Source organism: Alligator mississippiensis, chromosome 10, assembly GCF_030867095.1.
Source record: "Alligator mississippiensis isolate rAllMis1 chromosome 10, rAllMis1, whole genome shotgun sequence".
Lineage (NCBI taxonomy): Eukaryota > Metazoa > Chordata > Crocodylia > Alligatoridae > Alligator > Alligator mississippiensis.
In genome coordinates this window covers 36,201,924-36,214,899 of record NC_081833.1, presented here as the reverse complement: position 1 = coordinate 36,214,899, position 12,976 = coordinate 36,201,924, and the positions used below count along the sequence as shown (strand labels likewise).

General features: G+C 45.1%; 1 protein-coding gene across 5 annotated transcripts in view; it reads right to left on the bottom strand.

Annotated features, from left to right (window-relative positions):
• The window catches only part of SF3B3 (splicing factor 3b subunit 3), a 51,127-nt gene that overhangs the window by 31,131 nt on the left and 7,020 nt on the right, over positions 1-12,976 (bottom strand). For all 5 annotated transcript variants that reach the window (XM_059713649.1, XM_006272774.4, XM_059713648.1 and 2 more), the window contains 5 exons: positions 12,076-12,213; positions 11,115-11,218; positions 5,918-6,083; positions 5,294-5,389; positions 4,362-4,434 (listed from right to left, as the gene is read on the bottom strand). In XM_059713649.1, coding sequence (XP_059569632.1) covers positions 4,362-4,434; positions 5,294-5,389; positions 5,918-6,083; positions 11,115-11,218; positions 12,076-12,213 — 577 coding nt within the window. The remainder of the gene's footprint in view (positions 1-4,361; positions 4,435-5,293; positions 5,390-5,917; positions 6,084-11,114; positions 11,219-12,075; positions 12,214-12,976) is intronic.

Here is a 12,976-nt window from a genome sequence, read left to right as displayed (position 1 = left end):
AAAAATCAGCCCCCCAAATTAGGGCCACGTCTTAAGCTGGGAAGCTATTTACTGGAAAAAAACATGCCTGGAGATTGTGTGCATCACGAAACTGCCAAAATGGCTGCCACATCTGGATCAGGAAGCTGAAGGGATGGAGTCCTTTTTTAATCAGTGAGCTGCTGGTAGTACCTTGATGAGGTTTGTGATATGGAACCATATTTTATTTACAAGAACCTAAACAAAGAACTACTTACAGCAAAGTAGTCACTACTTCCCTTGCAAGGGTCTCCTAATTTATGTGACAGAGTAAGTCTTCCTGGAAACAGTGTCCAGGAAGTGTGGCATACTAGTACACCATCTGGGTGAGGCAGGTGGCAGCAGGAATTCCTCTTGTGGCAGGAAGTTCCAGTTGCCAGCTGCCTTATCCAGACTGTCTCTTGGGATGCCAGACTTCATGGATACTCTTTGTTCCCGGGAAGACTCACTTGATGTAACAAAGCCAGCCCTGACTCTGGGAAAAATCTTTTCCTGTATTCTGCTTTCCAAAATAACGAGATGCTTGTTTCATTTGGTGAGCTGTATGTGAGAAAATGAGTAATTAAATCAGTATGAATTGAAGCACATATTTTTGGAATATTTTTAAGGACCTATGACCCTATCCTGTCCAGTGCTGCTGACTCTCTCATGAGGAGTTTCATCTCATGATGAATCCCTGCTTCCCAGCAGAAAGCTTAGCCATGTGCTCTGGACCTGGACAGAAAAACTTCAACTCCTGTTTGAAAGCAGTCTTTTTATTCTGAAAGCAGTCTAAAACAATCGCATAGGAATGGCAGTCGGATAATACCTTCGGAGCCTTTTTATGGATGTACCTGTTATACTTAGATGGAACAATTAAAATCTCACGTTACTTTGAACTGTTCTTTTAATTATTAGTCAAATATGTGTCAAAAGACTTTTCTTTGTGGCTTGGATTTTTTTTTTTTTTAGTGTTATTTTTCCTTTATAGGAACCCTTGAAATAAAGGGTTTGAATTAGCAGAATAAAATAAATGAATAAGATGTATTCATCAGGATTCCAAGTGACAATTTTGTTGTAGAAAAGTAAGAATTAATGGAATTAGATTCCTGAAGCAGACTGAAAAATATACTCGGTTTGAACAGAGAGTTTCTTGCATAAACCCCACTAAAGTCAGTACAAGCCCAGTGTATATAAAAATGCTACTGCCTGGAGAGCCAAATATAGTTCCTCCAGTCCCCTCGGTCTTCCTCCCCTCCCAACAAATTTTCTGTAGCTTCACAGATCTCTCACAATTGGTTACAAAACATATCATACTTCAGACATGGCACTTCTCACTTCTGTCTTATGTGTTATTAATAAAAAGTTTGTGTCTATTAAGATGTCTTTCCAGAAAACCAATCTACACCTTGTTTCTTACTGCTAGAGTTGTTTACCTAAGTGCAGTCATTACTAAAAGGAAGGATAAATAAGTGAATAAATGAGAGAGATGTCATCTCAGGATTATGCATACTTCTAAGAGGTTCAGTGGTAGCAACGGAACCCTAAGAGAACTTAATTTCACGCGAGACCCCAGTATCAAGTTCTGAGATGCCACATTTCCCTGTCACATTGGAATTCAGGTAAACAACACCCACTTGCCAGACAGAAACTATGTACATGTCAGAAGCCACATTAGCCTCCTTGTTCTTTGAATCTGTAGACCTCCTACTGATTAAATTAAAAAAGGAACTTTCGGTTTGCATCCCATCTACCTCTCCATTCGACCCACAGGTACATGCCACATAAATAGGCAACCCCTGTGACAAGGCAGTCCCTAACCACATTCATTCAGGCTGCTTTTTTTTTTAAGTTTTTTTTTACCACGCACTTGCACTGCAAGGTCTGCTTTGGAGCAAACCATGGTCATGTAAATACTGAACTAAAGCTCCCTTGGGATGTACCTATATAACCAAGATGTTGTGAAAGCTGAAAAGGGTTCCAACGCAGCTCTTTACTGTTCCCCAGAGGACCACAGGAAGGAAAGAGGACCCAAAGAGCTGCTTTCTGTGCCCCAGCCACTAAAGGTACAGGGCAGACACACAGTACGAAGGCAATGATTTCCAACTGTACAATGACTTCTGGAATTCATTTACAGTAAATTCAGCATAAAAGTTGCCTCAAGACTTTTCATTGCTCTCTGGGTAACCTGCAAGACAGCACAGTAGCCCCTAGCAGTTGGTACACACCTGTGATCAGCACCTCCACCACCAGCCACCTGTGGAAGAGAAAAAAAGGCTTGGTATTGGTAGTGTGTATCACCACGTACCAGCCAGGATTAGTATTTGCCTTGAAGGCTGCAAAAAAGTATGTTCTCAGAGACCTTGCAGCATGTGTGTGCTGTGACAGAAATGCCTTGGAATCTGGCCTGAACCAGATCACTGGCATTACAGACAAACCAAATCCACTCAAGACAGCAACATGTGACAATTAAAAGATCAGATAAAGTGTGCTGGGTTTTCTTTTGTTAAAGCCCATTAAAATCAACTTTAAAAGATAAGCAATTGCTATTCTGACTCAGTCTTAAGACTTTTACGCAAAGAATTCTGGCCAAATGTTGTCCACTTCACCTTTACAAGAAGTTTTGCTCATGGAAGCTATATTCCAACCTTGGTAGACACCTGAGGGGGGAGGATCGCATGATGGGACTTGCAGCCTCCATCAGCTCCACTTGTCTATGAACAGGCACTGCAATAGTGTTCTGGCTCATATTCTGTAAAACAGCTATGACCCTTCATCCCCTGACAAATTGTCAATGTGTTCCTCTGGATAGTAAGTGTGAGAGGATACACTCAAGCCATCCATGGAACACCAGTGCATTCAAGAGGTCCTATTTCTTAGGAGGGGTGCCAACTTGCAGCATGCATGCCACAAGTACATGGGCAGCCTCTATGAGCGACACGCAACACCATCAGGGAAGGTACAGGCAGAAAGTGACAGATAGGGCAGGAAAAAGAAAAGAGAATAGAGATCAGGCAGGGAACACAGAGCAGGGAACAGAAAGGGGAAGAGGATCAGAGTGGTACTTGGGGAGGGTGCGGGGCTAATTTGTGGCATGCCTGCCAAAAAAGGTTGGCCCCCACTGTTCTACAGTACCTCTGTGGGAAGCAGCTAGGGTTTATAATTGCTAAACCAGATCTCTCTTGACTTGAACTTAAGAAGGATGAGATAACCCAATAAAAACATTTCTCTGGAACTGCTTGACCCTAATGCTGCTGAGAATCTTTGTAGGCATTTCCTGTTCAGAATTCCTTTCGCACTAGTCACTCCGGCTGTATCCAAATGTCCTGAGCAGATGGAAAAGAAACCAAAACTAATTCAAGTAAATTCTGCTCTAAGGCAGCCTCAGTGAGATGCCATGTCACTGTAAAAGCCTAAAGTTTCCTTTACAGTTTCCTATACTGATGCCTGTGCAGTGCATGGCAGTGCCGGAAGCAGCATCTAAGGCAGAGCCTTAGAAATGGTTTGCAAGGGAGTATCTGGCACAGCTTTTTTTTAGGGCCTCCCAGGTGAAACAATAGTAACCAGATCCTTCTAAAGAGCTGTAGTCTTATTCCAAGGGGACGATGCAAAAATATAATCCACCATATTTTAATAAAAAGGGCCTTATTTTAGATAAGGGAACAGACATGCTATATATGTTGTGTTGCTGCCTCATCCCCTTGTGCTTGGTAGTTTGTATAAATTTTTGGGCAGCTGATTAGGAAATGCTGCCTACCCCAAAACAGTAACCTTGTTAAATAGGATCTTTCTTTTGCAAAGTAGCCGGGGCAGAAGCATTAAAAACCAGACTTGCGCACGTGTGTACTTATCTGCCACGTTCTGGATTTATATGCTTCTGCCTCGCAGAGACCTATTTCGGTTATGAAGGAGCATTTCTAAAATAGTGATTGTACAACAGTACCTCCCCCCTGCACAGGGCAGGAATACTGCATCTTAACTCTGACTGAAGCTTGAGCTTTGGAACCAAGGTCGGCTTAACTGACACACTTAGCAACGAATTCAGCAGCTTCTGTTGGGAAAGCACTGCAGATACAGCAAACAGGTAATGGATGCTGCTGCCCACAGCACATTTCAGATGCTTCTTTTCAGATTAAAAAACAGGAACTCTCTTTCAAGTGTGGGGAAGCAGAGGATGAGATCTTTAGACATAGATAATCTTAGGCTGCACTGTGTAAGGTATACAGAAATAGACAGGAGCTGCTGGATCATGACAACTAATTGTGGGGGGGGGAAGGGAGGGGGGAAAGCCCCGACGTGTACTTATTTCTACGCCTGTGGACAACAGACTGCCATTTTTGGTGCTTTTGGAAAAGAACAAGTACCTTCAACATGTCTCCTCACAGTCCAGACAGCATTGGGGTTACCGGGCAGCTCTGAAACGGCCATTTCAGATACCTAACATGAATCAAAAAAATGTATTTCTCTTAAAAGCAAAGTTATGATCCAGAGACATTTACCCCAATAAAAACAGCAAATGATCAAGTCACAGTGGGTAGTGCTCTGAGCAGCTAAACTGGCTGGTTCAGTTTTCAGTCCCGAGTGTCTCTGCATAGGAAATGGTATGGCAGTTGTGCAGTCAGCACACAAGGTACAGGGCTGTTTATATTTCAAAAAACCCCTTTGACCAGGGGCGGGCAAAATATGGCCTGCAGGCTGGATCTGGATAGCCAGGTCATTCTATCAGGCTCACAGGGCCATTCTGGCAGGAGGTGTGGGCTTATAGAGGCTGCATGCCATTGGACCGGGCAGGCTCTGTGCCACCACCTCTTGTGGGGATCCCAGTACTCCAGCTGGGAGTCTCATGTGGAGGGCACATGAGAACAATGGGGCACAACTGGACAGCTGGTGAGTGGAGCTCCTGCCTGCAGAAGAGGGGTTGTGGGGTTTGTGGGACCCCAACCCATGTGGCAAAGGGGGTGGGACTTCCAGTCCCAAGATAGCAAACAGGGGGCAGGGCACCTGTCAAGGGGTGGGGCCACTCTTGCGGTCCTTGACAGCTCACCAAAAATTGTTAAGCAGCCCTCCAGCTGAAATAATTGCCCACCCCTGCGATTGGACTGATCAGCTTTGAACTACACCCACCCTCCACCAAAAGGATGGTGCAGTAATTTGGATACTATCAAAGTGGGCAACTGGGAAATGAACAGGGGTACAGAGAACTTCTGGAAAGAAACTGATTTCACACATTCAAACTTCTAAAAGGATCACATGTGGGTGATTACAGTGGAGACTGTGAATGGCAAAACTATCTTACCTCGAGTCCATGCCTTAGAACCCTCAGAGATGACCGAGGTCCCCGACCACAGGCCACATATAACTGGGGTGTGTCTTCGTTGGCCAGATCAGCTATCTGCATAAAGGAAAAAACAGAGAGTTAGTCACCACCTGCAGGGAGAAGAAACTTCCAGTTAAATTCATTGCACAGAACATAGGGCCCAGCCTGAGAGGCAAAAGAAGATGAGCTCTGGACAGCTGGATCTCATTTTTCTGTGTGCATGCACACTCTCCCTAACGCTATGGAACTTGAAGGATGGAGTTTCTAGTATTAATCCTTTCAGCACCCTTTACCATGCCATGGTTTAACTTTATCCTGTAAATCTTTAACCAAAATTTAGGATTTATTGAACTTACTTTTCTATCAGTGCTTACAATATAGCTTCTCTGACAATGGCAGGGCAAACTAAGGCAATGAAACTAAAGCTAGATTGTCACTTGCACAGCCCCCTCCCATATGTTTAGCCGATACCTCACAAATGCTTTCCAGGCCTGGAAGGCTTCTTGAGGCCTAGCTAAGCAACAACATGATGGTGGATATACTCTGATCCAAGCTGCTAAAGCTGTAACTGGCATTATGGTTCAATTTGGTGAGGGAACATACCTGACAACACAAGATAGGAGACAGACTGTCCAGCTCGTCCACCAGCACCAGGTTCTTGAGAGGCCGTGGCTGGAAAAAGAAAGTGTCTCCTTCCTCAAGGGGCATGGCAGAAGAGAACTCTGGCTCCTCATCATCATCGCCCAGATGGGCTATCTGGTACAGGTAACTGCAGACAGAAAGCAACATTAACAGTTTGGTCAGAGCATACTCAGAGAGAGCTAAAGAAAAATGAGACTTACCCATAAAGTCAATGCAGGGAAAGGGTGAGAGACTCAATACACTTTGCTATTTCAACTTTGATCTGGAGAGATTGTTTTCTTGGGGACAGGAAGAAGGCAGGAAGGAGAAAGGGCTATTTTCAAAGTTCTTACCCAACTGTGACTTCCTGCTTTATTGCTATCGTTGGCAGAGAACCCAGAAACTCTGCATTACTCCCAGCTTCCCTGGCTCCTTCTACATTTTGCTTTCTCACTGCAGGAAAACCCTGATAAACCTTTGAAGAGCAGGGACCTTTACACACTGTCAGACAAGGCCTTGTGTGATGTGTGTCAAATTTGACCTGAATTTTTTAGTAGTTTGGCACAACACACTGGACATTTGATGGCAGCTCCAGTTAACACTAAAATAGCTGAAAAATTGTTCTAAATGTAGATTGTCCAGCAAACTGTGGGACTCTGAGGTGCTTCAGTTGGTTGCTGTGGCTTTTATTTCAAGGGGGACATTTCTTTTGACTATCTGTACAGGACTGCTGGTTGAAGTCCAGCTGAAGGAAGCAGGAGCTCCCTCTGAAACTGAAGAGACAGCAAACAGCCGAGCAGTTCACCCTTGCTTTGGCAACCCACTGCAAATTAAGCAGGTTTACAGACTTCATAGACATTAGGGCTGGAAGGGTCCTTTTAAGATCATCAGGTCCCGCCCCCTGCCCAAGGGGCAGGAAGTCAGCTGGGGTCAAAGGATCCCAGCAAGATATACATCCAAATGTTTCTTGAAAGTATTCAGAGTAGGTGCTTGCACCACCTCTGGGGGATGTTTGTTCCAGGCCTTGGGGGGGCTCAGACAATAAAGATGTTTTTCCTTATGTCCAGCCTAAAACGGTCTTGCAGGAGTTTGTGACCATTGGACTGTGTCATCCCCTGGAGTGCTCTGGTGAACAGGTGTTCCCCCAGATCCTGATACACACCCTTTATGTACTTATTAGGCTGCCACCAAGTCAGCCCTGAGCCTGCACTTCTCCAGGCTGAAGAGTCCCATAGCTCACAGCCTCTCTTCATAAGGCCTGTTCTCTTGCCCTCCAATTATGCGCGTGACTCTCCTCTGGACTCTTTTTAAGCTTCTCCATGTCCTTCCTAAATTGTAGAGCCCAGAATTGGATGCAGTATTCCAGCTGCAGTCTCACCAAGGCCGAGTACAGTGGGAGGATGATACCTTGGATCTTGCTCGAGATACACTGGTAGATGCAAGCCAGAGTTTTGTTCGCTTTGCCAGCTGCGGTATCGTATTGGTGGCTTGTATTTATCTTGTGGTCAATTGTGACCCTCAATTCTCTTTCAGCCCTGGTGCTAGCGAGCATAGCATTACCAAGCCTATAAATGTGATGCAGGTTTTTATTCCCAAGGTGGAGCATCTTGCATTTCTCCACATTGAATGCCATCAGGTTGTCATTCACCCACCTTGCAAGCCTATCAAGGTCGGCCTGGATCATCAGCCTATCCTCAAGTGTGGAGACTTCCCCAAAGTTCGGTGTCATCAGTGAACTTGGCCAGTCTGCTTTTGACACAAGTCTCCAGATCATTTATCAAGACATTAAAGAGTACAGGTCTAAGAACAGAGCCTTGGGGGACACCACTAGTCACCAAGTGCCATGTTGCTTCAGTTCCATCAACTACCATTCTCTGGGTCCGACCTCAGAGCCACTTCCCCAGCCATCGGACCGTGGAGTAGTTGAGGCCGCAGTGGCCCAATTTTTCCACGAGAACATCATAGGACACCAGGTCAAACCTTTTTTAAAGTCCACATATATGACATCAACCTCTTCCCCTTTGTCCAGGTGATACATCACCTGGTCAGAGAAGGAAATGAGATTGGTCAAGCATGACCTACCTGCAACAAACCTGTGCTGGCTATCCCCCAGAAGGTTGCCTTGTTAGCCTGTCAAGAATGGTTTCTTTGATAATTTTTTTCCAAAATCTCCCCAGGGATTAAGGTCAAACTGACTGGCCTGTAGTTTCCTAGGTCTTCTTTCCTCCCTTTCTTGAACATGGGCACCACATTGGCCCTCTTCCAATCTTCAGGTACTTCACTCGAGCGCCACGAGTTCTTGAATATCCTCGCCAGTGGTTGTGCTATGATGTCTGCTAGTTCCTTTAGCACTTTTGGGTGCAAACTATCTGGACCAGCTGATTTATAGGGGTCCAGCCTCTCAAGATGCTCTCTCACAAGATTTATGCCAATGGTGGGCATATATTAATCCTCACCCCAGTCATCTTGCACGATGTTAAGCAGGGTGGTCCCTTTGGGCTGGTGAAAAACTGAAGCAAAGTAATCAGCAGATTGATTACTGACACCCAGGAAAAAGCCAGTTGTCCCTGCTGGTTTAGCAGGGGGTCCAATGTTGTCCTTGTTTTTCTTTCGAATCCCCACATATCTGAAGATGGACTTTTTATCGTCCTTGATTTGTGTAGCCAGATGGAGTTCAGTTGCAGCCTTGGCTTTCCTAGTTCGCTCCCTGCAGGTGCAGACCTGTGCAGTATACTCCTCCTCAGTGGCATTTCCTGTCCTCCATCCGTTATACGCCTCTCTTTTTAGACACAGGAGGTCCAAGAGTTTCCTGTTGAGCCCTTTTAACCTTTCCTATGGGTGGGGATGAACTCCCTTTGTGCTTCTAGGATCACTTTCTTAAGGAGCAACCACTCATCACGAACTCCCTTCCTCATGAAATCATGGCCTCTTAGGGCCTCAAGAGCAAGCCTCCCAAGCTTATGAAAGTCAGCTTTCCTAAAGTCAAGGGCTACTGCATTGCTGGCTGACTTGTCAGTTTTGTGATAGACAGTGAAAGTGATCAGCTCGTGTGGTCACTGTCACCCAGCTTCCATTTGATTCTAAGGCCACTGATGAGATAATCCCTTTTGGCCAGTACAAAGTCCAGCAGCGCCTTGCCTCTTGTCGGCCCATAAACTTCTTAGGACAAGTAGAACTCACCCATGCATATAAGGAAGCATTGTGACCGATTGGATTTGGCCGAGCGTTCATCCCATGAGATGACCAGGTAGTTGAAGTCTCCTATGATGACCATGCACTGAGAGTGTTCAGCCTCAGCCAGTTCTCTGGTGAATTTTTGGTCAAGCACTTGTTCCTGGTTTGGAGGTCTGTAGTAGACTTCTACCATTGTATCCCCTTCACCATGTTCCCCTTGTATTCTAACACAAAGGATCTCCAGTCGTCCTCCTTGGGTGCCAATCTCAGATTGTAGGGATGTGTAGCTCTCTCCATAGAAAGCTACACCCCCACCTGTTTTTTCAGCTCGATCTCTCCTGTACAGGGTATAGCCATTTATACTGGTATTGCAGTCATAGGAGGAGGCCCACCAGGACTCTGTGATCCCTATGAGATCACAGACATTTCTGTTTAGCAGAAGGACCAATTCCCTCCTGTTTATTCCCTAAACTCCTAGCATTAGCGTACAGACACTTAAGTGTGCCACTGGAGGCCCTAGGCTTCCTTGTACTCATCGAGAAGCTCTGTTCCTGGGCTGAGGTAGGAGCGGGGGTCCCTTGATCACCCTATCCTGCTGGTTTTGTGGTTGATGCTTGGCGAGCTTGCTCTGGTGGTTGCATGCCCATCCCCCAGCGAGCTTAGCTGTGAAACACCAAGGTATGATCTGGGTTCTACACTTCTCTCTTTTTTTTGTTGAATGACGTGCTATTCCTTCTTACAGTGTTGAATACCAACATGCAAAAAAGGAAACTGATTCACAGGAAAAGGCTTAATTGATACTTGGGCTTTCACTGAGATGAAAATGAATATTGCTGCTCTTGCAATGGTTTGATTTGGGCATTAGAACCAAAGCTAGGCTTATCAGATGATGAGATCTCCCCCTGCTGGCTGGCTCTTATGAAGTGAACTTGAGCTCACTAAAGCTTGTACTCTATGCAAGCATCTTATTTAGTTAAATGATAAAGATGCCTGACTTCAAACTATTATGGCCAACCACTGCTCTCTTGGCTCTGCAAAAATAGCATAATGCAGTGGTTTTCAACCACGGCACTGCAGCACCTTAGTATGCCATGAGACCCTCTCAGGGGTGCTGCCACACACCAGTTAAGAACCACCGAGGTAAGCTGAGGCACTGCAAAAGCGAGTCTCAACCCTGATATCACAAATTTGGTGAAGTTTGGAGAGATACCTAGAATCTGAAAAGGTTGAAAACCAATGGCATAACATGTTAGACACCAAGTTTTGAATCTCAGATACTAAATTAAGTGCATATAAATTCTGAATTTGCACATTCCACTTAAAGTTGTGTGGAAGCACTTGTTTCTACACCTTTTAACAGTTTGGAAAACTAGTCAGATCATTAACCAAAAAATGTTCATCAACTTTTCCATTAAGTATGAGTAATTAGTGTAGCTATTGAAGAAAAAGAAAATCATGTAGGCATAGAAACATCCCTATATTCTTCTGAGGTTGTGCCATACATTTACAAGAGGCATTTCCAAGTGTGTTATGCTTTAGTTTTTTTGACATACATACAAAAATAATCACTGCAAATATCACAGAATCAAGGTGAAAATTAACTAGCTAAACAAAATAATGAATGGAGGGTCACGATCAGCACACAGATAATATCTAATTGTTTCAAGCAACCACCTGTTATAAGAAGCTTGCAATGACTTTATTCTCTGCTCAGGCCTACCCTGTTTGATCTAGAGCACCCTCTCACTTTCTATGCAAACATGATATCTCAAAATCCCTCTAAGAACATTTGCACAAAGCCCATCAATAACAAGCTTCCTTCCCAATACAATCACAGGCTTGAACTGTTGCCTCTTCAAGCTATTCAAAGAGGTTCTTCTACCCACTTACAGCAGACTCAGTCTTTTTATATGTTCTGTAACATTCCATGTCAGTTGTAACATTAAACATCAAGAAATAATCAAATTCAACAGAGTGTACGAAGCAAATGGAATGATTTACTCACTGGTTTCCAAATTCAGATGCCACAAAGAGAAATCCTGTTTTCAACACACACATGGCAGCAGCCACAGGAACAGTATCAAAATACTTCAGTCGGATCTCTGTTACCTGAAAGACTCAAGGAAGTTAGAGTGACTATCTGCACTAGCTGAAGGAGTTCAGTCCAGCTCTGGAGACCAGTCAACATTTCCTCATTTAGGGAAGCAGGTTGTTGCATTTGTGATGGACGCAAATGGGAGCCGATCAAGCAGTCTCATTAAGTTTGGTTTCAAGCTCACCATTCAAACCCAACTGGCATTCTGAATGCCAGCACAAACCTTTTTACTTTACCTTGGAAATTATTTTGCTATTAAAAAAATTGGATTCTGAATTGAATTTAAAGAAAAGAGACATGATGATGTGCAGCATTCTTAACTAACAGCATTCCCTCACCTCTACAAATCATCTAATTGCCCAGAGGAAGGCATAAACAACCCTTAAAAATAGAACCTTGCAGTTCTGACAGACATGATATTGCCATAATGGCTCCCATGAAAGGCGTGAGGCCAATCTCAAAATGGCTGAAGGGTGATATCCCCTTTGCTCAAAGCAAACCAGCTCCCCTGCTACTTAATGGCCAGGTACATGTCCACAATGTAGGCAGTCAGGTTGGGACAACTGCCTGTGTTCACCCCTTGTTACAGGATAAAAACCCAGGGCAGATCATCATGTTGTGGTTAAAATTGGGCTTTGTCCCTGATCTCTGTAAGAATGACTATGAATTAATGTTACAAATGCTGTCATAATAGAAATAATAGCAAGGAAGATGCAGTCACTCACCTACACACACAAACTTAAAATTGATAATTAAAAGACAGAAAGCTGTAAGACAAATATAATCCTAGTGGTGAAATATAGAAGAATGGGGAATTGTCAAAGACATTTTCATGAAATAGAAACAATGCCCTCCTCCTCAATCTGCCTACCATGTCTTCATCAGTCTCAAGGGTGATTTTGAAGATGTCGCCTTGCTCTGTCTGGGCCAGGAAGAAGAACATGGACTTGGTTTTGTGTGTAGCAGAGCAGACAAAAATCATGCCTCTCTCTGGGTCATCCAAGTCATTCTGTCATAGGAAAGATAAATCAGAGATTCAGAGGAGAAACAAATGCATCTTCAATGAGGTTATTTTCCTGCAAGCAAAAGTTAGAGTTCCAGTGAGCAACAGTTCTATGAAATGGGTAAACTTGAAAGACTGAAGACTTTTACCCATAGCATATCCCTGTCAAAGATTTCCTGTCTTGTCTCCCTGACAGACAGTCCTCAGAAGAGGAGCAAATTTCTAAAGCATCACTCAGATCAGACAGGGGGTGCCATGTGCATGTGTGCGCTCACACATGCACATGACAGCCAGGCAGCCTGGAGAGCAGCTCTTGACCTGCAAGGGTGGGGGAGGGAGGGATTAAGGCCCCACAGTGAGAGAGGGGGATAGTCTGGCAGGGATGGGGCTGGCACTGCTGTCCAGCCCAGGCGGTGTGTGGGGCTTGGGGCCCAGGGCCATGTGCAGCCCAGGCAGGGAGCAGGATGGGGCTGTGGGCAGCTTGTCTGGGGGGCTGGTTCCCCACCACTGCATGCACTCCTGGGGGCCATAGGGGCACATGCCCCCAGATCTGTGCGTAGGGTGGGAGTGGGTTTCCCACTGTGCACTTGGGCTCCCTGCCTGCTGCCCTCCCCCCACAGCAGGCCAGACTGGGGCTGGGTGGAGAAGCTCCTTGTTGCTGTGAGCCCCTCGCCACCCCAGTAAGGCATCCCCTGCCCACCTGGCAGCAACAGGGGTGGCAGCATGGCGTTACGCCCCTCGCTGCTGCTGGGCAGGCAGAGGGCATCTC